The sequence below is a fragment of the Sus scrofa genome, chromosome 7 (genome assembly GCF_054392235.1).
Source record: "Sus scrofa isolate SSC_HxYL_T2T_F1_AM1 chromosome 7, Sscrofa_HxYL_maternal_Yorkshire_Landrace_v2.0, whole genome shotgun sequence".
Taxonomy (NCBI): Eukaryota; Metazoa; Chordata; class Mammalia; order Artiodactyla; family Suidae; genus Sus; species Sus scrofa.
Genome location: NC_139389.1, coordinates 4753329 through 4777336, shown reverse-complemented (window position 1 = coordinate 4777336; position 24008 = coordinate 4753329). Strand labels below are relative to the sequence as shown.

General features: G+C 41.6%; 1 protein-coding gene across 30 annotated transcripts in view; it reads left to right on the top strand.

Annotated features, from left to right (window-relative positions):
• The window catches only part of CAGE1 (cancer antigen 1), a 58548-nt gene that overhangs the window by 6798 nt on the left and 27742 nt on the right, over nucleotides 1-24008 (top strand). For 9 of the 30 annotated variants that reach the window (XR_014809554.1, XM_084967325.1, XM_084967324.1 and 6 more), the window contains exons 3-4: nucleotides 15413-16474; nucleotides 19899-20048. The exons of 2 other annotated variants lie outside the window; for them this stretch is intronic. Coding sequence is in view for 27 of the 28 variants with exons in the window: in XM_084967325.1 (XP_084823451.1) it covers nucleotides 15413-16474; nucleotides 19899-20048 (1212 nt within the window). In the remaining variant the exon portion in view is untranslated. Of the gene's footprint in view, nucleotides 1-15412; nucleotides 16579-18279; nucleotides 18951-19898; nucleotides 20049-22451; nucleotides 22563-24008 lie in introns of those variants that run through there. 19 more of the 30 variants (XM_021100149.2, XM_021100147.2, XM_084967322.1 and 16 more) reach the window with 5 other exon arrangements.

Genomic DNA, 24008 nt, shown 5'->3' with positions numbered 1-24008 from the left:
GTGGCAGCAAAATTCTCACATTCTCGAGGTGCTCAGGGATACCAATTATGGAGATGGGATTAAGATGGTGGAATAGAAGGACTGGAGCTCAACTTCTGCCCTAAAAACAACAAAATTCACAACTAAAGGCTGCACAAATGGACCGGAAACCTTAAAAAAGATATCCTACTCCAGAAGACAAAGAGGAGGCCACATCAAGAGGTAGGGGGGTGATTTCATGATATAAATAACCCTATATCTCCCAGGTGGGAAGCCCCACAGCCTGAAAACAAACTGGTTCACAGAGACTCACCTACAGGGGTGAGAGTTCTGAGCCCCACATCAAACTTCCACATGTGGGGTTCTGGCACTGGGAGTAAGAGCCCCTGGAGCATCTGGCCTTGAAGGCCAGTGGGACTTGTGTGCAGGAGCTCCACGGTACTAGGGGAAACAGAGACCCCATTCTTAAAAGGTGCACACAGACCTTCATGTGCACTGGGTCCCAGGGCAAAGCAGTCTCCATAGGACTCTGAGTCAAACCTGACTACAGTTCTTGGAGGACTTCTGAGAAAACAGGGGTGAATGTGGCTTCTTGTGAGGGTAGGACATTGAAAGCAAAGCTCTTGGGGAATATTCAGCAGCATGCCTTTCTCTGAAGGTGGCCATTTTGGGCTGAGAAGCCCCAGGGCAAACAACAATCCAGGTGGGATCACAGCCCCGCCCCTCAGTAAACAGGCTGCCTAAAGACCCCCTCAGGCCCACAGCCACCTATAATTCCATCCACAGACTAAGCCCCACCCACCAGAGGGATTAGAATCGGCTCCACCTACCAGTGGGCAGGCATCAGCACCCCCCCTCCCAATCAGGACACCTACAGCAAGCCCCCATAACAACTTCAGCCACGAGAGGGGCAGACACCAGAAGTAAGAGAGGCTACAACTCTATTATCTGTAAAAAGGTCACCACACCAAAAACCTATACAAATGGAAAGACAGAGAACTATAACTCAGATGAGGGAGAAAGGAAAACCCCCAGAAAATGAGCTAAGTGATGAGATTCTCAGCCTCCAGGAAAAAGACTTTAGACTGTTGATGCTGAAGATGATGCAAGACATTGGAAATAAACTGGAGGCAAAGATGGATAACTTACAGGAAACACTGACCAAAGAGATACAAGATATAAAACAAGAAGAGATAAAAAATACAATAACTGAAATAATTCACTGGAAGCAGCTAACAGTGGAATACAGGAGGCAGAAGAACAAATAGGTGAGGTGGAGGACAGATGAGTGGAAATTATGGATGCAGAACAGAAAAGAGAAAAAAAGATCGAAAAGAAATGAAGAGCGTCTCAGAGAACTCTGGGACAACATTAAATGCACCAACATCTGTATTATAGGGGTGCCAGAAGAAGAGAGAGAGAAGGGGACAGAAAAAATATTCCAAAAGATAATAGCCGAAAACTCCCTGACATGGTAGAGGAACCACTCACTCAAATCCAGGAAGCACAACGAGTACCATATAAAATAAACCCAAGGAGGAATACACTGAGACACGTATTAATCAAACTGACCAAAATTAAAGACTAAGAAAATCCTGAAAGCAGCTAGGGGAAAGAAACAAATAACATACAAGGGAACCCCAATAAGGTTATCAGCAGATTTTTCAGCAGCTACTCTGCAGGCCAGAAGGGAGTGGCATGATATACTTAACGTGATGAAAGGAAAAAAACCTCCAACCAAGACTACTTTACCCAGCAAGGCTCTCGTTCAGATTTGAAGGAGAAATCAAAACCTTCACAGATAAGCTAAAGCTGAGAGAATTCAGCAATACTAAACCAGCCTTATGACACATACTAAAGGAACTTCTCTAGGCAGAAAAGAAAAGATAACAACAGGAAACAGAAATACCACAAATAACAAGGCTTGCCAGTAAAGGCATATATGCAGTAAAGATACAAAATCATCCATGCACAATTATGCCACCAAAATCCAAAATCATGAGAAGAGGTGGGTACAAATGCAGGACACTGCAGATGAACTTGCAATTAAGAGAACAACAACTGAAAACAATCTCATATACATATAGACTCATATCAAAACTTCAGAATAACTGCAAACCAAAAATCTACAATTGATACACAAAGAAAAATCAACTCAAATACAACACTAAAGCTAGTCATCAAACCAGAAGAGGAGAAAACAAGAAAAGAAGGGAAGAAAAAAGAGCAACATAAACAAATGCAAAGCAATTAATAAAATGGCAATAAGAACACACATATTAATAACTACCTTAAATGTTAATGAACTAAACACCCCAACCAAAAGACATAGACTGGCTGAATGGATACAAAAACAAGATCCATATATATGCTTTCTTCAAGAGACCCACTTCACTTCTAGGGACACATACAAACTGAAAGTGAGAGGATGGAAGAAAATATTTCATGCAAACAGGATCAGAAGAAAGCTGGAGTAGCAATACTCAACAGATAAAATAGACTTTAAAATGAATATTTTAAGTGACAAGGTCATTACACAATGATCAAAGGATCAATCCAAGAAGAAGATATAACAATTTTAAATATCTATGCACCCAACCTGAGTTCACCACAATACATAAGGCAACTGCTAACAACCTTAAAAGGACAAATCAACAATAACACAGTAATAGTGGGAGACTTTAACACCCCGCTTACAGCAATGGACAGATCATCAAGACAGAAAATCAATAAGGAAACACAGTCTCTGAATGAAGCATTAGACCAGATGGTCTTAATAGATATTGATAGGACATTCCATCAAAAAGCAACAGAATACACATTCTTCTCAAGTGCACGTGGATCATTCTCTAACATTGATCACATCCTGGGCTACAAATCCAACCTCGGTAACTTTAAGAAAAATGAAATCATATCAAGCATCCTTTCCAACCACAATGCTATATGACTGGAAATCAACAAGATAAAAAACTACAAAAAAACACAAACATGTGAAGACTAAACAACATGCTACTAAACAACCAGTGGATCACTGAAGAAATCAAAGAGGAAATTAAAAAATACCTAGAAGCAGAGTTCCCGTCATGGCGCAGTGGTTAACGAATCTGAATAGGGACCATGAGGTTGCGGGTTCGATCCCTGCCCTTGCTCAGTGGGTTAACGATCTGGTGTTGCCATGAGCTGTGGTGTAGGTCACAGATGTGGCTCGGATCCCGCTTTGCTGTGGCTCTGGCGTAGGCTGGCAGCTACAGCTCCGATTCGACCCCTAGCCTGGGAACCTCCATATGCCACGGGAGCGGCCCAAGAAATGGCAAAAAGACAAAAAAAAAAAAAAAAAAAAAAAAAAAAAACCTAGAAGCAAGTGACAACAAATATACAACACGCCAAAACCAATGGGATGTAGCAAAAGCCGTTCTAAGAGGAAAGTTTATAGCAATACAGCCCACCTCAGGAAACAAGAAAAAGCTCAAATAAACAAGCTAACTTTACATCTAAAGCAGCTCGAGAGAAAAGGACAGGACCTAAAGTTAGTAGGAGGAAAGAAATCATAAAAATCAGAGCAGAAATCAATGAAATAGAAACAAAGAAAACCATAGAAAAGATCAATGAAATGAAAAGCTGGTTCTTTGGAAAGATCAACAAAATTGATAAGCCCCTAGCCGGACTTATCAAGAAAAAAACAGGACTCAAATCAAAATTAGAAATGAAAAAGAGGTAACGGAAATCACAGAAATACAAAGGAATATATGCAACTATACGCCAATAAAATGGAAAACCTAGAAGAAATGGACAAATTCTTAGGAAAGTACAATCTTCCAAGACTAAACCAAAATGAAATAGAAAAGATGAATGGACCAATCACAAGAACTGAAATTGAAACTGTTATTTAAAATCTTCCAACAAACAAAAGTCCAGGACCAGATGGCTTCACAGGCTAATTCTATCAAGCATTTAGAATGAGCTAATACCTACGCTTCTGAAACTATTTCAAAAAATTGCAGAGGAAGGGATACTCCCAAACATTCTTTCAGGCCACCATCACCCTGATACCAAAACCAGACACAGATACCACCAAAAAAGAAAACTACAGGCCAATTTCACTGATGAACATCGATGCAAAAATCCTCAACAAAACACTAGCAGGCCACATCCAACAATACATTAAAAGGATTGTACATCATGATCAAGTGGAATTTATCCCAGGAATGCAAGTGTTCTTCAGTATCCACAAATCAGTGTGATACACCACATTAACAAACCGAAGAATAAAAACCATATGATCCTCTCAATAGACGCGGAAAAAGCCTTTGACAAAATCCAACACCCATTTCTGATAAAAAAAAAACCCTTCAGAAAGTGGGCATAGCAGGAACCTACCTCAACATAATAAAGGCCGTGTATGACAAACCCACAGCGAACATCATTCTCAATGGTGAAAAGCTGAAAGAATTCCTGCCGAGATCAGGAACAAGACAAGGATGTCCGCTCTCACCACTACTCCTCAACATAGTTTTGGAAGTCCTAGCCACAGCAATTGAAGAAGTAAAAGAAATAAAAGGAATCCAAATTGGAAAGGAAGAAGTAAAACTATCACTATTTACAGAAGACATGATACTATACCTAGAGAATCCTAGACTCTACCAGAAAACTGTTAGAGCTCATCCACGAATTTGGCAAAGTCGCAGGATACAAAATCAATACACAGAAATCAATGGCATTTCTATACACTAACAATGAAAGATCACCAAGAAAAATTAGGGAAGCAATCCCGTTTACCACTGCATCCTAAAGAATAAAATACCTAGAAGTAAACCTACCTAAAGAAAAGACCTGTACTCTGAAAACTATGACACTGATGAAAGAAATCAAAGATGACACAAATAGATGGAAAGATATACCATGCTTTTGGATCGGAAGAGTTAATATTATCAAAATGACTATACTACCTAAGGCAATCTACAGATTCAGTGCAATCCCTATCAAATTACCAAGGACATTTTTCACAGAACTCAAACAAAATATTTTAAAGTTTGTTTGGAAGCACAAAAGACCCAGAAGAGCCAAAGACATCCTGAATGGAAAAAAAAAAAAAAAAAAAATGGAGCTGGAGGAACCAGGCTCCCAGACTTCAGACTATACTACAAAGCAACAATCATCAAAACCACATGGTACTAGCACAAAGACAGAACTATAGATCAGTGGAACAGGATAGAAAGCCCAGAATTCAACCCACACACCTACAGCCAACTAATCTATGACAAAGGAGGCAAGATTACGCAATGGAGAAAAGACAGCTTGTTCAATAAGTGGTGCTGGGAAAAGTGGACAGCCACATGTAAAAGGATGAAATTAGAATACTCCCTAACACCATACACAAATATAAACTCAAAATGGATTAAAGACCTAGCTATAAGACCAGATACTATAAAACTCTTAGAGGAAAACATAGGCCAATACTCTCTGACATAAACGACAGCAACATCTTCTCAGATCCACCTCTTAGAGTATTGACAATAAAAACAAAAATAAACAAATGGGACGTAATCAAATTTAAAAGTTTCTGCACAGCAGGAGTTCCCGTCGTGGCTCAGTGGTCAATGAATCCGACTAGGAACCATGAGGTTGAGGGTTTGATCCCTGGCCTTGCTCAGTGGGTTAAGGATCCAGCGTTGCCATGAGCAGTGGTGTAGGTTGCAGACACAGCTCGGATCCTGCGTTGCTGTGACTCTGGCGCAGGCCGGCAGCTACAGCTCTGATTCGACCCCTGGCCTGGGTATCTCCACATGCAGTGGGAATGGCCCAAGAAATGGAAAAAAAAAAAAAGTTTCTGCACAGCAAAGGAAACCCTAAACAAAATGAAAAGACAACTTACAGAATGGGAGAAAATCTTTGCAAATGAATCAACTGACAAGAGATTTATAAACACCTTCTGCGGCTCCATGCCAAAAAAACAAACAACCCCATCAAAAAATGGGCGGAAGATCTAAATGGACAGTCTCCAAAGAAGACATACAGGTGGCCAAAAAACACATGAAAAGATGTTCAGCATCACTCATTATTAGAGAAATGCAAATCAAAACCACTATGAGGTACCACCTTATACCAGCCAGAATGGCCATCATCAAAACGTTTATAAACATGAAGTGCTGCACAGGGTGTGGAGAAAAAGGAACCCTATTACGCTGTTGGTGGGATTGTAAATTGGTGCAATCACTATGGAAAACAGTATGGAGTTTCTTCAGAAAACTACAAATAGAAGTACCATTTGATCCAGCAATTCTACTCCTGGGCATCTATCCAGAGACAACCATGACTTGCAAAGACACGTGTACTCCAATGTCCATTGCAGCACTATTTTCAATAGCCGTGACATGGAAACAACCTAAATGTCCATTGACAGAGGAGTGGATCAAAAAGATGTGGTACATATACAAAATGGAATATTAACTCAGCCATTAAAATGAACGAAATATCAGCACTTTTAGCAACATGGATGGACCTAGAAATTATTGTGCTAAGTGAAGTCAGCCATACAATGAGACACCAACATTAAATGCTTTCACTGACATGTGGAATCTGAAAAAAGGACAGACTGAACTTCTTTGCAGAACAGATGCTGACTCACAAACATTGAAAAACTTATGGTCTCCAGAGGAGACAGTTTGGGGGTGGGGGGATGTGCTTGGGCTGTGGGATGGAAATCCTGTAAGATTGGATTGTGATGATCATTATACAACTACAAATATGATAAATACATTTGAGTATTATAAATAAATAAATAAAAAGTGTATGTGATATTGTATAACTATATGTAAAAATTTGCAACTCTGAGTGCTGTGAGTAAAAATAAGATGGGAGTCTTACAATCCTGGTCAGGGAGTTTGAGTAAGCCTTCCCTGAAGTGGTGGTAGTGAGCTCAGCTCTGACGGATGCATGGGAGAGCTCAGGTCACAGTGGATGGGAGAGCGTTCCATGCAGAAGTAACAGGTGCACAAACCCAGTGGCTGCAGGGAGCATGCTGCCTTCTAGGATCTGAAGGAAGCTTCGTATTATTGGGCTGGAGGGAGAAGAGGGATGTGGTAGGTGAGGATGGAAAGGGAGCGTAGACTGGATAGTAAGATCAACATCAGGACCTTGTAGGCCTCAGTAAGAATAGTTGTCTTTATCCCTGAACAATGCAAAAAATGCTAAAATGTAAGGGTCCAGTATCTCCAAATTCGAGAAAGTTATTCAGCCCACCCCTACAGAGATCTTTGCTTGTTTTTTTTTTTTTTTTTTTTTTTTTGTCATACCCATTTTAGTGTTTTCTCCCTGTAACTTACCATCCTTTTTTAAACCCCCAAAAAACCTGTAAGCAGAAAGTCGATCAGGAGGTATGTGCGTCTGACTTTCTAATGTTCACAGGAGTCATAGCATGGTGAGTTGAATGGTTTAATGAGGAATAAAAGACTTTATTCAAAAAAGGCTTTGGAGTTCACATTTGGCTCAGTGATAACAAACCTGAGTAGTAACCATGAGGGTGCAGGTTCGATCCCTGGCCTCGCTCAGTGGGGTAAAGCCCTAGAAAAACCAAGGAGGTGGGAGGAAGGCCTCACAGGAGAGTGATACCAGCATCAGAGTGGATTGAGATGTTTGCCCTGTCTCTGCCTTTCAGTCTACAGCTAGTAAACCATCCACAACTCAGCAAAGGTGCCTCTGCCCCACACACCAGGATACTGGAGACTTCCATACATCTGTACCTGTAATGGAGAATGGATTAGAATACATAGAGGAGGCAGGACTGGTGGCACAGTGGGGGTGTTGCCTATGACCCTGGTTCCTTGCCATGGTAGCTGAGCCCACAGCCTCAGAGAGCCCAGTGGCAGCAGGAGAGGCAACACACAGGACTCAGGCCTCCTGGCCACAACAGCACTAGCATCTATAGGTGACTGGGCAACAGTGCCCGTGGGGCCTGTGACCCCATCTCTTCAGCTGCAGAGGTACCCATAACTCTGGCCATCCCAAACCCAGCCCACACAGCATCCATGAACCCGACACCAGACACAACAAAGGCGCCTGTGGTCTCCGTTCTCCCGCCCACTCCCCCCTCCCCCCAAGGTGGCAGAGCCCATCATCAGTGCTCCAGGCAGTGACACCATTGACACCAGCCAAGAGCAAAGCATCAGCCACTCTGGAGGCACAAGCAAGGGCACCAGGCAGTGCCTGTCAGAGGCAGTGGGGGTGGAAAATATCAACTCACAAAGGTACTCAAGGGTAGCTCAGGTAAGAGGAACCAAAAGCTTGTGCTGTAGTGCCACCTACTCAGAAACAAAAGAAAGGCCTCTAATTTTTAACCTGTTGAATCATTAGAATCAAGTTAAAGGGAGTTCCTGTAGTGGCTCAGCAGGTTAAGAACCCAACTAATACCTAAAAGTATGCAAGTTTGATCCCTGGCCTCGCTCAGTGGGTTAAGGATCTGGCGTTGCTGTGAGCTGTGGTGTAGGCTGCCGACATGTCTTGGATCTGGTGCTGCTGCAGCTGTAGCTCCTATTCAACCCCTAACCTGGGAACTTCCATATGCTGCAGGTATGCCCCCAAAAAGAAAAAAAAAAAAAAAAGGCAGCATTGGCAATAGAGTAGACCAAATGGAAGAGAGAATTAGCAAGTTTGAAGATAGAAGTCTAGAAATGATACAGGTAGACAAGGAAGGAGAATCTTTAAAAAACGAGGGAATTTTATGAGAGCTATGCAACTCTTTTGGGAAGGACAATAGTAGGGTAATGGATAATACCAGAGGGAAAAACAGGGAGAGAGGAGCAGAGCATTTACTTAAATAATAACTGAGAACTTCCCACACCGGAGGAAGGAACCGTATATACAAATCCATGAAGATAAGACAACATCTAATTACCTCATTTCAAGAAGACCCTCTCCAAGACACATAATACTAAAACTATCAAAAAAGTAAATACCAAAGAATTTAAAAGGTAATCAAGGGGGAAGAATGGTTACCTACAAAGGAACCTCCATTAGGTAATTAGATTTTTCACCTGAAGCTCTGTAGGTAAGAGTAGGATGAAAATTTCAAAATACTGAGAGATTAAAAACTGTCAGCCAAAAATACTCCATCCAGCAAAGTTAACAGTCACATATGAAGGAGAAATAAAGGCTTTCCCAGACAAAAGCTGAGGGAGTTCATCAACACTAAACCTGCCTGGGAGTTCCCGTCGTGGCGCAGTGGTTAATGAATCCGACTAGGAACCATGAGGTCGCGGGTTCGATCCCTGGCCTTGCTCAGTGGGTTAAGGATCCAGTGTTGCCATGAGCTGTGGTGTAAGTTGCAGACGCCACTCAGATCCTGCATTGCTGTGGCTGTGGTGTAGGCCCGTGGCTACAGCTCTGATTAGACCCCTAGCCTGGGAACCTCCATGTGCCGCAGGAAGCGGCCCCAGAAATGACAAAAAGACACATACACAAACCTGCATTGCAAGAGATTTTGAAAGGAGCTTTCCCACCAGAAACGAAAAGGCAAAAATATGCAAAACTTTGATAAGGTGATAAATAGAACCATAAAATCGCAACTCTGTATTAGAGTATGTTATTAATACTATTATAGCATAAATGTCAAGGAAGAAAAATGAAAAAAAAGCCACAACCACTTCAATTTGGTAACAGACTCACAACAGATCAAAAAGGGATCATATGAGACAATAAAAACAGGTGGGGTAGTTCCCGTCATGGCTCAGTGGTTAACGAATTTGACTAGCAACCATGAGGTTCTGGGTTCGATCCCTGGCCTTACTTAGTGGGTGAAGGACCCGGCGTTGCTGTGAGCTCGGATCCCGCACGGCTGTGTCTGTGGTGTAGGCTGGCGGCTGCAGCTCTGATTGGACCCCTGGCCTGGGAACCTCCATATGCCACAAAAGACAAAAAGACCAAAAAAAGAAATTGGTGGGGTAGAGGAAAAGTAATGAACAAAAAGAGGCAGATGAAGATGAGATGCTATCAGCAGAAAAAGGACTTTTGTCTAGGAGACGTTTTATACAAACCTCGTGATAACTACAAAATATAAATCCAGAGCAAAGATGTGAAACATAAAAAAGAGAAACACAGAAAACTACCAAACTGAAACATCAGACAGAAACACAAGGAAAAAGAAACAGTGGAGCTACAGTGCAACATGAAAACAAAAGGGGAAACGGCAGTACCAAGTCCTCATCTATCAGTAATCATCCTAAATGTAAATGGATTTATTTCTTTTCTTACTTTTTAAAAAATCTTTGAATGTAAATGGATTTAATTTGCCAACCAAAAGACACAAAATGGTGGGATGGACTAGAAAAAAAAATACAACTGTATACTCACTTCAGCTCTGAAGGTAAACATAAGCTCAAAGTGAAGGGACAGAAGATGATACTGCAAACAAATTGCAGCTCAAAGACCTGAGGGTAGCTGGATTCATATCAGACAAAATAGATTCCACATCAGAGAAGGCAGCAAGAGGCAAAGATGGACACATAAAAATAATAAAGAGGATAATTCATCAAGAAGACGTAACAGTTATTATTAGATATACACCCAACATAGCGCACCAAAATATGTAAAGCAATTATTCAGGACCTAAAGGGAGAAATTGACAGCAATGTTGTAATAGTAGAGGACTGTTACACCAATAGATAGATCATCCAGACAGAAAGTCAACAGAAACAGCAACCTTAAATGAAATATTAGACCTGATGGATTTGACAAATTTGTATGGAACAGTCTGTGTAAATGCAACAAAAAACACATTCTCAAGTGCACTTGGAATTTTCTCAAGGGTAAACCGTATTTTGGGACAAAAAACAAGTCTCAATAAGTGTAAGAAAACTGAAATATCAACCATATTTTTCAGATCACTGTGGTGTAAAGAAAGCTGGAAAAATCTCAGATATGTAGAAACTGCACAACAGGCTTCTGAATAACTGTTGGGTCAATGGAGAAATAAAAAATTGCCTGAAGACAAGTGAAAATAAAAATACTATACACCAAAATCTATAAGGTGCAGCTCTTAAAGTTTATAGCAATGTAGGCCTGCTTCAAGAAACAAGAATAATACCAGTCTAAACTTACAACCTAAAGGAACTAAAAAAAGAACAAACAGGAGTTCCCGTCGTGGCGCAGTGGTTAACGAATCCGACTAGGAACCATGAGGTTGCGGGTTCGATCCCTGCCCTTGCTCAGTGGGTTAACGATCCGGCGTTGCCGTGAGCTGTGGTGTAGGTTGCAGACGTGGCTCGGATCCCACGTTGCTGTGGCTCTGGCGTAGGCCAGTGGCTACAGCTCCAATTCAACCCCTAGCCTGGGAACCTCCATATGCCGCGGGAGCGGCCCAAGAAATGGCAACAATAACAACAACAACAACAAAAAAAAAGACAAAAGACAAAAAAAAAAAAAAAAAAAGAACAAACAAAGCCCATACTCAGTAGAGGAAGAAAATAATAAAGGTCAGAGGGGAAATAAATAAAAACTAAAAAGTCAATAGGAAAGATCAATAAAACTAAGAGGTGGTTCTTAGAAAAGATAAACAGAATTGAAAAGCCTTTAGCTAGACTCATTAGGAAGAGACTCACTCCGATAAATAAAATCAGAAGCAAAAGAGATTAACAGCAAATATTATAGAAATAGAAAGGATTATTAAGAGAATACTATGAACAGCTATACATCAACAACCTAAAAGAAATGGACAAATTCTTAGACTCACACAACCTTCTAAGACAAATCAAAAGAAGTAGAAAATCCGAATAGACAAATCACTAGTAAAGAGATTGAAACAGTAATCAAAACCCCCCTGAAAGTCCAGCACCAGACCAGTCTTCACTGGTGTATTCTACTAAATATTCCAACAAGATTTAATACCTATTCTTAAGCTCTTCCAGAAGAATTGAAGAAGAGGGAATGCTTCCTAACTCATTTTATGAGGCCAACATTGCCCTGATAACAAAACCAGACAAAAGCAATACAAAAGAAAAAAAAATTGCAGACCAGTATTTCTGATGTACATAAATGCAAAAATCCTCAACAAGTATTAGCAAACCGAATACAATAACACATGAAAAGGATCATACACCGTGATCAAGGAGGATTTGTTCCAGATATCCAAGGATGGTTCAGCACCTGCACATCAATGTGATGCACCATCTTAACAAAATCAAGGATAAAAACCTTATGATGACCTCAATAGATGCAGAGAAGCATTTTTAAAAATTCAACACCCATTTGTGATAAAACTCTCAATAAAATGAATATAGAAGGATCACACCTCAACATAATAAAAGCCACATAAGCCCACAGCCAACATCATACTCAAATTTGAGAAACTGAAAGATATCTGTCTAAAATCAGCAACAAAACAAGAATGCCCTCTCTCACCACGCTAATTCAACATAGTATTGAAAATCCTAGCCAGAGCGGCTAGGCGAGAAAAAGGAAACAAAAGGAATTCAAATTGAAAAGAAAGAAAACTACCATTTTTTGCAGATGACATGATTTTACGGACAGGAAATCTTAAAGATTTAACTGAAGAAATATTAGAAATAATAAAGTTGCATGATACAAAATTAATATACAAAAATCTTTTGTGTTCCTATGTATGCTAACAGTGAGCTAGCAGAAAGAGAAATTAAGAAAACAATCCCATTTACAATAACAACAAGAATAAAAATACCTAGGAATAGATTTAATCAAGGGGATGAAAGATCCTCACACTGAAAACTATAAGGCCTTGTTGAAAAAGGTTGTAGAAGACACAAATAAAATGGAAAGATATTCCATGCTAATGGATTAGAAAAATTAACATTGTGGGAATTCCTGTTGTAGCTCAAGGGTAACGAACCCAACTGGTATCCATGAGGATGCAAGTTTGATCCCTGGCCTGGCTCAGTGGGTTAAATGATCCAGTGTTGCTGTGATGAAGGTTGCAGACGCATCTCAGATCCAGTGTTGCTGTGGCTGTGGTGTGGGCCTTCGGCTACAGCTCTGACTCCACCCCTAGCCTGGGAACTTCCGTATGCCAAGGGTACAGCCCTAAAAAAGAAAGACAAAAAGACAAAAAAAAAAAAGTTAAAATGTTCATATTACCTAAAGCAATCTACATATTCAATGCAGTCTCTATAAAATCCCAGAGATGATTTTTACAGAAATGGATCAAACAATTCTAAAATTTATATGCAATCACAAAAAACCCCAAATAGCCAAAGCAATCCTGAGAAAAAAGAATAGAGGGCATCACATTCCCTGATTTCAAACTGTTTACAAAGCTATAGTAATAAAAAAAACAGCATGATATTGGCAGAAGTCAAATACATAGATCAATGGAATGGAATTGAGAACCCAGAAATAAACCCACGCATATATGGAAGATTAATTTACAGCGGAGGAGCAAAGAACATACAATAGGAAAAACTGGGCAGCTACATGCAAAAAAAAAAAAAAAAAAAAAAGAAACTAGACCACTATCTCACACCATAGACAAAAATCAACTCGAAATGGATGAAAGACTTGAGTATGAGACCTGAAACCATACAACTTATACAAGAAACCATAGGCAATGTGCTCTTTGTCACTGGTCCTAGCAATATCCTTCTGGGTTATGTGTCCTCAGGCAAGGGAAACAAAAGCAAAAATAAACAAATGGGACCTCATCAAAGTAAAAAGCTTTTGCACAGCAAAGGAAACTTAGCTACAAAATTTTAAAAAGCCTGTTGAATGGGAGAAGGTATTTGCAAATCATATCCAATAAGGAGTTAATATCTAAACTCTATACAGAACTCATAAAACTCAACAACAATAAAAAAAAAACCTGATTAAAAAATAGGCAGAGGGAGTTCCCATCGTTGCTCAGTGGTAAAGAACCTGACTAGTATCCATGAGGACAGAGGTTCGATCTCTGGCCTCTCTCAGTGAGTTGAGGATCCAGTATTGCCCTGAGCTGTGGTGTAGGTCCCAGACATTGCTTGGATCCTATGTTGCTGTGGCTGTGGTGTAGGCCGGCAGCTGCAGCTCCAATTTGACCCCTGGCCTGGGAACCTCCCTATGCCACTGGTTCAGCCCTAAAAAGAAAAAGAAAAAAAAAAAAAAAAAGATGCTCCACATTGCTAATTATTAGAGAAATGCAAATCAAAACCACAGTGACGTTAGCACCTCACATCTGAATGGCTATCATTAAAAACTCTACAAATAATAAATGCTGAAGAGGATGTAAAGAAAAGTGAACACTCCTACACTGTTGGTTGGAATGTAAATTGGTGCAGACATTATGGAAAACAGTATGGCGATTCCTCAGAAAAATAAAGAATAAAACTACCACATGATACAACTTTTCCACTCCTGGGTATTTATGTTGAGAATATGAAAACACAATTCAAAGAGATACATGCCCCCACAATGTTCATCATAGCATTACTTACAGTAACCAAGATATAGAAACAAACTAAGTGAATGGATAAAGAAAACTTACTATATATTCCATAGAATACTACTCAGTCATAAAAAAGATAAAATCTTGCCGTTTGCAGCAGCATGGGTGGATAGCTCTTGAAGGTATTACGCCAAGTGAAAGTAAGGTGGAGAAAGATGAGTATCATATAATTTCACTCATATATGGGATACAAAAAAACAAATACCCCCCCGAAAATAAAATAAATGAAATGGATAAAGGGGATCCCCTGTATGGTGACGATGGAAACTAAATTTTCGGTGGTGAGCACACTGTAGAGAAATGCGTTGTACGTGTGAGACATGTAATGTTAGAACCCAGTGTTACCTCAATAAAAAAAGTAAATGAACAAAAGAGGCTTTGTATACTTAGGATAATGAATAAACTTATTTTAATTCACTTGAAGTCAAAGAAACTATCTTACGTTTGTTTAGAAAAATTTGTGGGAGTTCCCATCATGGCACAGCAGAAAGGAACCCAACTAGGAACCATGAGGTTTCGGGTTCAATCCCTCGCATAGCTCAGTGGGTTAAGGATCTGTGGCATAGGTTGCAGACACGGCTGGAATCCTGTGTTGCTATGGCTGTGGTATAGGCCGGCAGTGGTAGCTCCAATAAGACCCCTAGTCTGGGAACCTCCATGTGCCATGGGTGCAGCCCTTAAAAAAAAAAAAAAGTTTGTGTTACAGGCAATGGTGAGAGTATCCAAAGTTTAAATTTTTTTTGTAAAATTAAATGTAATGCATATTATCTCTATCATATTCCTATTTGTGCTCAGCTGTGCTATTAGGTGCTATATAGCATTTAGCAACTAGTATTCAACATTTTTGTTAGGCAGATATTGTTATTGGGAGTAGATATGGTCATTGTTGTTTAGATCTGAGGAAAGCAAAACTAAGGATCTAGGACTCGAGACTCTGTCTGACTGCAACGCTCATGATCTTTCTCCTCTTTCCCGCTTACTGTATTTACTATTCAGATTGCAGGTTCTTCTAAAGGAATGGAGAATTCTACTGATATTCCAGAGATGTCAGTTAGGCAGCAGAAGGAAGTCGCAGTGGAGGTCAGAGAGTGTCCAGAGATTGTCTCAGTTAGGTCTCCTGGAGGCATGTCTTGGAGTGGTGAGGCATCGTGGGAGAACTGCATGATGTCCAACACAGAGCAGAGCTTGGAGAGCTCACCACCTCTAGAAGAGGAGGACATGGCTTTAAATGAAGCCCTGCGGAAATTAAGACGTACTAACAGAGAACAGCACGCTCTGATCCAGGACCTCCGGCGTAGCAACATGTATTTAGAGAAGAAGGTTGAAGAGCTACAGATGAAGGCTGCGAACCAGCAGGTGTCTGTGGACATCATCAATAAGCTCAAGGAGGACGTGGAAAAATTAATTGAAGACAAATACAGAGTCATGCTGGAGCGGATTGACACGGAGAAGACGTTGCAGAATTTGCACGAGATTTTAGCTAACACACAAAAACATCTTCAGGAATCGAGGATTGAAAAGGACACCTTACAGCTGGAGCTGAAGAAGACGAAGGGCAGTTATGTCAGTCTACAGGAACGGTACCTGACTGAAATCCAGCAGAAAAACGAAGCTGCACATCAGTGTATAGCAATGGACAGAGCCTTAAGCCAGAAGGAAGAAGAGGTAGAGAGGCTGCAGCTGCTCAAAGGAGACTTGGAAAAGGCCATCATTTCTGCACTGGGTTTGTTGAAAAGGGAAAAAGAAAACCGAGAACAAGAGTTCCTGTCTTTACAGGAGGAATTTCAAAAACACGAAAAGGCAAACCTGGATGAAAGACAGAAACTGAAATCAGAGCTTGATAAAGTGGTTGCTCAAGTTCAGAATTTGCAGTTCATATCCGACAGTGAAAAGGCTAAGAATACAAAACTTCAGCAGCAGATAAACGAAGTGAAAAATGAAAATGCAAAACTTCAGCAGCAGGTTGCCAGGAGCACGGAGCAAAGTTATGACCCCAACATTGAGGTGGCTCAGCTCACGGAACACTTAGAAGAAATAATTGAGTCAGATATGGCAAAGGTACCATCTCGATGCAGAATCTCTGATGCAGAATTTCATGAGGTTTTTTGGTTTTGTTTTGTTTGTCTTTTGTCTTTCGAGGGCCACACCCAAGGCTTATGGAGGTTCCCAGGCGAGGGGTCTAATCGGAGCTGTTGCCACCAGCCTATGCCAGAGCCACAGCAACACCAGATCCGAGCTGTGTCTTCGACCTACACCCCAGCTCATGGCAACGCTGGTTCCTTAACCCACTGAGTGAGGCCAGGGACTGAACCCGCAACCTCATGGTTCCTAGTCAGATTCGTTTCCACTGCACCACGATGGGAACTCCAGAGTTTCATGGGTTTTTAATAATCTGCTGATGCATATTCTGGCCTGGCCTATACACACATTGTTGGCAGGAAGAATTATTAACAACAAAAAAGAGAGATAGAATGGAAAATGCACCACAGGTTTGGAGAAGTTTCTTTGGTTCTTGGGTACTCCCTTTAAAAAACAGCCATTCCTGGCCTCTTGGAATTATTTTGGTAGGAGTGAAAATTAATGGGGGAGTTTTGTGGGTATCCATGACCAATCATCTGAAGCATCCTTTGAGAAAAATTTTCTAAGTGGGGATAATCTTTTCATACCATACTGCCTATTCAGAAATAAAGCTAAATAATACAATTGCATATTTGGTTTATAAGATAAAACAAACCTATATTGTATCACATAGTAATTGTATAAATTTATAAACATTTTTATTGAGATGTAATTGATATATAACATTATTTCAGATGTACAACAAAGATTCAATATTTGTATATATTGCAAAATGATCACCACACTGTATCTATTTAACATTAAAAATAACCTGAGAACATGGAGTTCCCATTGTGGCACAGCAGAAACAAATCCGACTAGTAACCATGAGGTTGCGGGTTCGATCCCTGGCCTTGCTCAGTGGGTTAAGGATCCGGCGTTGCTGTGAGCTGTGGTGTAGGTCGAAGATGCAGCTTGGATCCTGTGTTGCTGTGGCTGCAGCATAGGCTGGCAGCTGTAGCTCCAGTTCACCTCCTAGCCTGGGAACCACCGTACGCTGCGGTGCAGACCTAGAAAGCAATAATAGCAATAATAACCTGATAATGGAGTTCCTGTTGTGGCACAGTACCGTAGAAACGGATCCGACTAATATCCATGCAGATGCGGGTTCGATCCCTGGCCTTGCTCAGTGGGTTAAGGATCCGGCATTGCCCTGAGCTGTGATGTAGGTCACAGATGAGGCTCAGATCTGGAGTTGCTGTAGCTGTGGTGCAGGCCAGCAGCTGTACTTCCAATTTGACCCCTGCCCTGGGAACTTCCATATGCCACAGGTATGGCGCTAAAAAGCAAAACAGAACAAAATAAAACATGAGAGCCTCGTGTCAGTGTTTGGAGAGGCTGTTAATTTTGTATTTGCATTCAAAGGGCTTTTTTGGCAGACAAAAATCGGAAGCATGTCCTGGTAGTGATAATTTTCACAAGCTAGAGCATATCTGTTCTATTCCAGTTTTGTAAGCCTGCCTTAAAATATCTATAGTACATCTTATTAACTCTACTTTGAAAGAAAGCTAATCTGAGCTAGAAAAATGGATGTTTATTTTTATATTTGTTATAGTAACTTAAACTGGGCTGATCTACTGCCTTGAGGATGTCCCCAGAGGACCCTCATGAATCTGCAATCAGGATGAGTGGTGTTTGCAAGTAAATAGTTATATTATTTTTAAAGATTTTCAGGAAAATACTTTCCTCTTATGTTTTTGTTTTTGGTTTTTTGGCTTTTAGCGCCTCACCCGCAGCATATGGAGGTTTCCAGGCTAGGGGTCTAATTAGAGCTGTAGCCACCGGCCTACGCCAGAGCCAGAGCAACTTGGGATCCTAGCCATGTCTTCGACCTACACCACAGCTCACGGCAATGCTGGATCCTTAACCCACTGAGCAAGGCCAGGAATCGAACCCGCAACGTCATGGTTCCTAGTCGAATTCGTTAACCACTGAGCCACGACGGGAACTCCTAGAATAATCAATTTCTTTACTCTGCTTTTAGTTTTGCTTTTCATTAACTTTAGGTCCATTTTCTCAAAGTGTGTTCTAGGAGTATCTTTGAGGTCAAAAGCATTTTCATGATAATAAGATTTTATTGGCTTTTTCACTGTTCCTGAGTGTACAGTGGAGTTTTCCAGAAGCTATGTGACGTGCAGTGATGTAATTGCTTTCATGGCTGATGGAATGTGGGGAGCACATATAAGAATCCAGCTGTCCTCTATTAAGCCAAATTGGAGCTCCCTGGTGGCCCTAGCAGTTGAGGATTTGGGATTGTTACTGCTGTGGCTCAGGTTTGGTCCCTGGTCTTCCCCATGCCCCAGGCACTGCCAAAAAAAAAAAAAAAATTGCAAAAAGTGTAAACACTACCACTCTTTCCACTAATTTTTTATTTTGGAAAATGTAAGTTTGTATTAAATTGTTAGTTGTATTTACTCATGATGGACTTATTGTTATTTAAATAAATTAGTAAACAAATATATATATTTAATGGCCACACCTGTGGCATGTGAAAGTTCCCAGGCTAAGAATCAAATCCAGACTGCAGCTGCAACTTACACCACAGCTGCAGCAATGCTAGATTTTAACCCACTGAACCAGGCTAGGGATCAGACCCACACTGCCACAGAGACAGTGCTGGATTCTCAACCAGGTAAACAAAAGGTTTTGGGGACCTGCAATGATTTTATTTTTCCTTTTGGGGCCACACCCTTGGCACATGGAAGTTCCTGGACTAGGGGTCGAATTGGAGCTGCAGCTGCCAGCTTATACCACATCCAGCAATGCAGGCTGCGACCTGTGCCTCACCGTAAGGCTGAATCTTTAACCCGCTGAGTGAAGCCAGGGATCGAACCTGCAACCTCACAGAGACCGTGTCAGGTTCTTAACCCACGGAGCCACAGTGGGAACTCTGGATCCTCAATAATTTTTAAGAGTATGAAGGCATCCTGAGAATCAAAAAGTTCGAGAGGAGTTCCCGTCGTGGCGCAGTGGTTAACGAATCCGACTAGGAACCATGAGGTCGCGGGTTCGGTCCCTGCCCTTGCTCAGTGGGTTAAGGATCTGGCGTTGCCGTGAGCTGTGGTGTAGGTCGCAGACACGGCTCGGATCCCGCGTTGCTGTGGCTCTGGCGTAGGCCGGTGGCTACAGCTCCGATTCAACCCCTAGCCTGGGAACCTCCATATGCCGCGGGAGCGGCCCAAGAAATAGCAACAACAGCAACAACAACAACAACAGACAAAAAGACAAAAGACAAAAAAAAAAAAAAAAAAAAAGTTCGAGAACCATTGCTTTGAGTTTATGAGATTGGTATTTTATTCAGCGTGTTACCTAAATTGTAATCCAGATTCTTTATTTGTGACGAATCTGAATTGTGTACATGTAGGATGCAAAGATGGTACATTCTGATTTGTTCTGGAATCACTCGCCCTGTGAAGAGGAGAGCCAAAATCCCCCAGATGGGAAAAGAGCTTCTCAGCTGACCTCAAAAATTTGCAATCTTCTGGCTCTGATGATAGGACTTCTCACGTGCCAGGTAATTTAAAACAAAAAAAAAAATTTAGGAAAGAAGTATCAAGATTGAACAATTAAGTTATCAAAAAAAAGGAAGAAAAAATACACATCCTAAACCAATCGATCGGATCTTCCTTCCTCCTGTGCTTCTCTTTGTCTTTCCCTCAGCACCTAATTTCTGTGAATGTACAATAATAAGATTTTAAACAAACAAGGACATCAGGCAGAACCCTTTCCCCAGTGCTTCCACTTTCAGGAAAACTCCCTCAGAGACATCCCTTGTGCTCTACGCAGGCTGCTCCTGGTGATGGGTATTTGTCCACACAAATGGTCTCTAAGATGTGGCTTTAGTGGGGGGGTGGGCCTTGCGGAGCTGAGTATGTCAGCGGAATGAAAAACCAAGTTAGTGTCAGGGAGTTCCAGCCCTGGCTTGCCCACCTCGTGGGACCTGGCCACGTAAAATCCCCTTTCCCAGCCTTAGGTGATATTCGCGGCTGCTCTGGGGGTTTTCAGACACTACACTGGATGGCTTCTCAAAATATTGAGTTCTCTTTTTTCTTCCTTTTTTTTTTTTTTTTTTTTTTTTTTTGCACTTAGGTACTCTGCTCTGAGTCAAAATCTGGGGACAAGGGTTTGCAATGTTCCTATTTTCTTTTAGCTAAAGTTTGTCCGACAGCGGCATTGATTGAATGCTGGAAACCAAGCGAAGCAGTTTTAGCGGCATGGCATCCACGTCAGGTTTCGTCTTTAAGGGGTCGAGTCTGAGCACACGGTACCGTCTCTTCTCCGGGGCGAGCTTTTCCGCCCCGCCTGCCTCTTCACACACTTGCCTCCTCCCTTGCTTGCTGGCTTTTCTCCGGTCTCACTGGAGGCTGCCGTTGCTTCCCAGTCTTGTTTGCTGGCCGCTTCTTCACTACCAGACCTCTCGGTGGTGGACTGAGCCATCAGCCCTCTTCGTAGATCTCATCCCAGGCCAGACAAATGTCTGTTTGCTCAAGGCTTCGAGCTCAGAGGCTCCATGTCCAACATCGTCCACCCGGTCCCGGGTAAGCCCCTGAGAGGCACTCAGCAAACATTTGCTGACTTCCCAGCCTATCCTTGGAGGCATTTCAGTTTCCCCTACTTTTCACGGCTTATCCCATGCAATCCTTATACCATTCTTTACATAACCGGGCTTTAGAAAAAAAAAAAAAAAACAGAAAAACAAACTGAGAATAGTTGAGTTTCTTCTTCAGAGTCTCACACAGAGGTAAGTGGCAGAACTCAGCTGCAAACCAGGGACTCTGCCTCTAATGCATGCACTTTTGACTCTTCGGTTGTATTGGTACAAGTATCTTCATTCCATTCCGTTGCATGTTTTGCAAGGACAGATTCATTTTTTAGTCGATTTTGTGAGCTCCATTGTGCTTTTTCCTGGTGTGTTATGCAAGTTGACTACTAATGAAAACAATATGAACACATTGTCGCTGCATTAGTGTAATGTGTGGTTTTTGCACTTAAACGAGGTGTTCAGATCTAGTTGTAAATGTTCTTGAGAAGCCTCTTCTGTTCTAGTCAAACTGCTTTTAGTGAGTCTCACCAGTGGTTTTCTACCTGCAGAGCATTTGAGGACTGGGCTGACTTTCTGAGAGGATTGAAATTGCTTCATATTGTGATCCTAAATTTTGTATTCACTACATTCCCTAAAGCATGCCTTAATAAATATTTTATGACCAGCAAAAAAAAACAAATAAGAATCTTCATTCTGGGTACCAGTGAAGTGCCTAGAGTTTCAGTATTGTTGGAGATGTCTGACTGCTCTGGTGGTGGGTGTAACCATTTGTCTGAAATTTGGATTTGTAAACTCACTAGGCTACAGTACGTAGGAGTGTGTAAACATTTATAGTGTTATCAATGAGTATTGACTTCCCGGGGTTATACTCATTTGTCCCCACAGCAGTTTGGTACAATTGTGATTCTCTATGAATTCTTTCCACACTAACCCTTTGTTAGATGTCTTAGGATCAGCAGTTGAGAATTGAGTTCCGTATTATTTTACCTCTTTCACTTTAGCCACTTATTTGGGAAGGAAGATTTGTTTCACTTGTGTCTTTTCCTTTCTCCTTTTAGCTTTACTGAAAACTTTTTTTTTTTCTTTTTTTGCTTATTAGGGCCACATCCATGGCAGTTCCCAGGTTAGGGGTCTAATTGGACCTGTGGCTGCTGGCCTTCTCCACAGCCACAGCGACGCCAGATCTGGGCTGTGTCTGCGACCTCCACCACAGCTCACGGCAGCACTGGATCCTTAACCCACTATGAGTAAGGCCAGGGATTGAACCGGCAACCTCATGATTCCTAGTCGGATTCGTTAACCACTGAGCCATGACAGGAACTCCTGGCTTTACTGAAAACTTTTTAATATAGCTTCTCAAAATGTTACCCTTAGGACCTCACCAAGCCCGATGCCGAACATTTCAAAGAGAGTGAGGAAGTTAGTGATATTATGCTACAGAAATTGAAGAGTTTTCATCTTAAAAAGAACCTTTTAGATAAAGAGGTACTGTACTTATTCTTCATTCTAAAAAATTGTATCATTTTTAACAAAAAAAAAGTCAAAGAAAAGAGTAATGTAAAAGTATAGAGACTCCAAAAATTTGGATTTTTAGAAGGATTATTTCAGGAGACAGGATGCCCTTCACTCTGGCCCTCACTAAGGAGATTTATTGTTGAATATTTGACATGTTTTATAGCGCAAGTATGTGTTAGGAAACCTCGGAGTTCCCATCATGGCTCAGCAGAAACGAATCTGACTAGTATCCATAAGGATACAGGTCCAATCCCTGGCCTCGCTCAGTGGGTTAAGGATCCAGTGTTGCCGTGAGCTGTGGTGTAGGTCGCAGACACGGCTCGGATCTGGCATTGCTGTGGCTGTGGTGTAGGCCGGCAGTTGTAGCTCTGATTTGACCCCTAGCCTGGGAACTTCCATATGCCACAGGTGCAGCCCTAAAAAGCCAAAACAAACAAACAAACAAAAAAACCTCATTCATCACCAAAAATCGGTATGATTACTTTTTCACTTTTGTGCGGTACTGCTCATTCCTGAAGAAGAGTGTATGTTGACATTCCTGTGGTGTTACAGCCTTATCACCTAATAATGGATACGTTGAAAACATTTTCTTTCTCAAGTGGGACAAGGTTAGGGAAAGAGGCTTTGGGAATTTCTTCAGCCGTTCTCTTCCTGGCGTAGTGGCGCAGAGGCGGAGAGAGAAAAGCGAGAGTGAGTGAAATGGGAAAATCGCTAATAGGACGTGAATGTGTGGTGTTTTTAACCTGAGAGGAAGGCGGACACGGTGAATTTGTCTAAAGGAATAAAAACATGTTTAAACCTGGGCATCAAGTTTAGCCCCGTGCTAACAGGACATAACTTCTCTGAACTGAGGTGGATAGAAAATTTGTTGCAGACATTCTGGGGACTCTCCTTGTCTCCTGGGGAACCTGTAAAGAAAAGGACCAAGGAACAAATGGACCTGCAGAAAAACTGCTAGCCAGCCTTCAAAACTCAGCCTAGTCGAGCGAGAGTGCCTGTGTTGTGGTGCAGCGCGGACGCATCTGACTAGCATCCTTAGGAGGCAGGGTTGATCCCTGGCCTCGCTTAGTGGGTCAGGGATCCAGCGTTGGTGTGAGCTGTGGTGTAGGTCGCAGACATGGCCAGGATCCCAAGTTGCTGTGGCTCTGGCGTAGGCCAGCAGCTATAGCTCAGATTCGACCCCTTGCCTGGGAACCTCCATATGCCGTGGGTGTGGCCCTAAAAAGCAAAAAAAAAAAAAAAAGCTTAATAGCTTAATATTTCTATTAAGAATTTCTATTAAGAAATGCTTAAACCAGGAGTTCGCATCACGGCTCAGCAGAAACGAATCTGACGAGCATCCATGAGGATGTAGGTTCAATCCCTGGCTTTGCACAATGGGTTAACGATCCGGCCTTGCTGTGAACCATGGCTCAG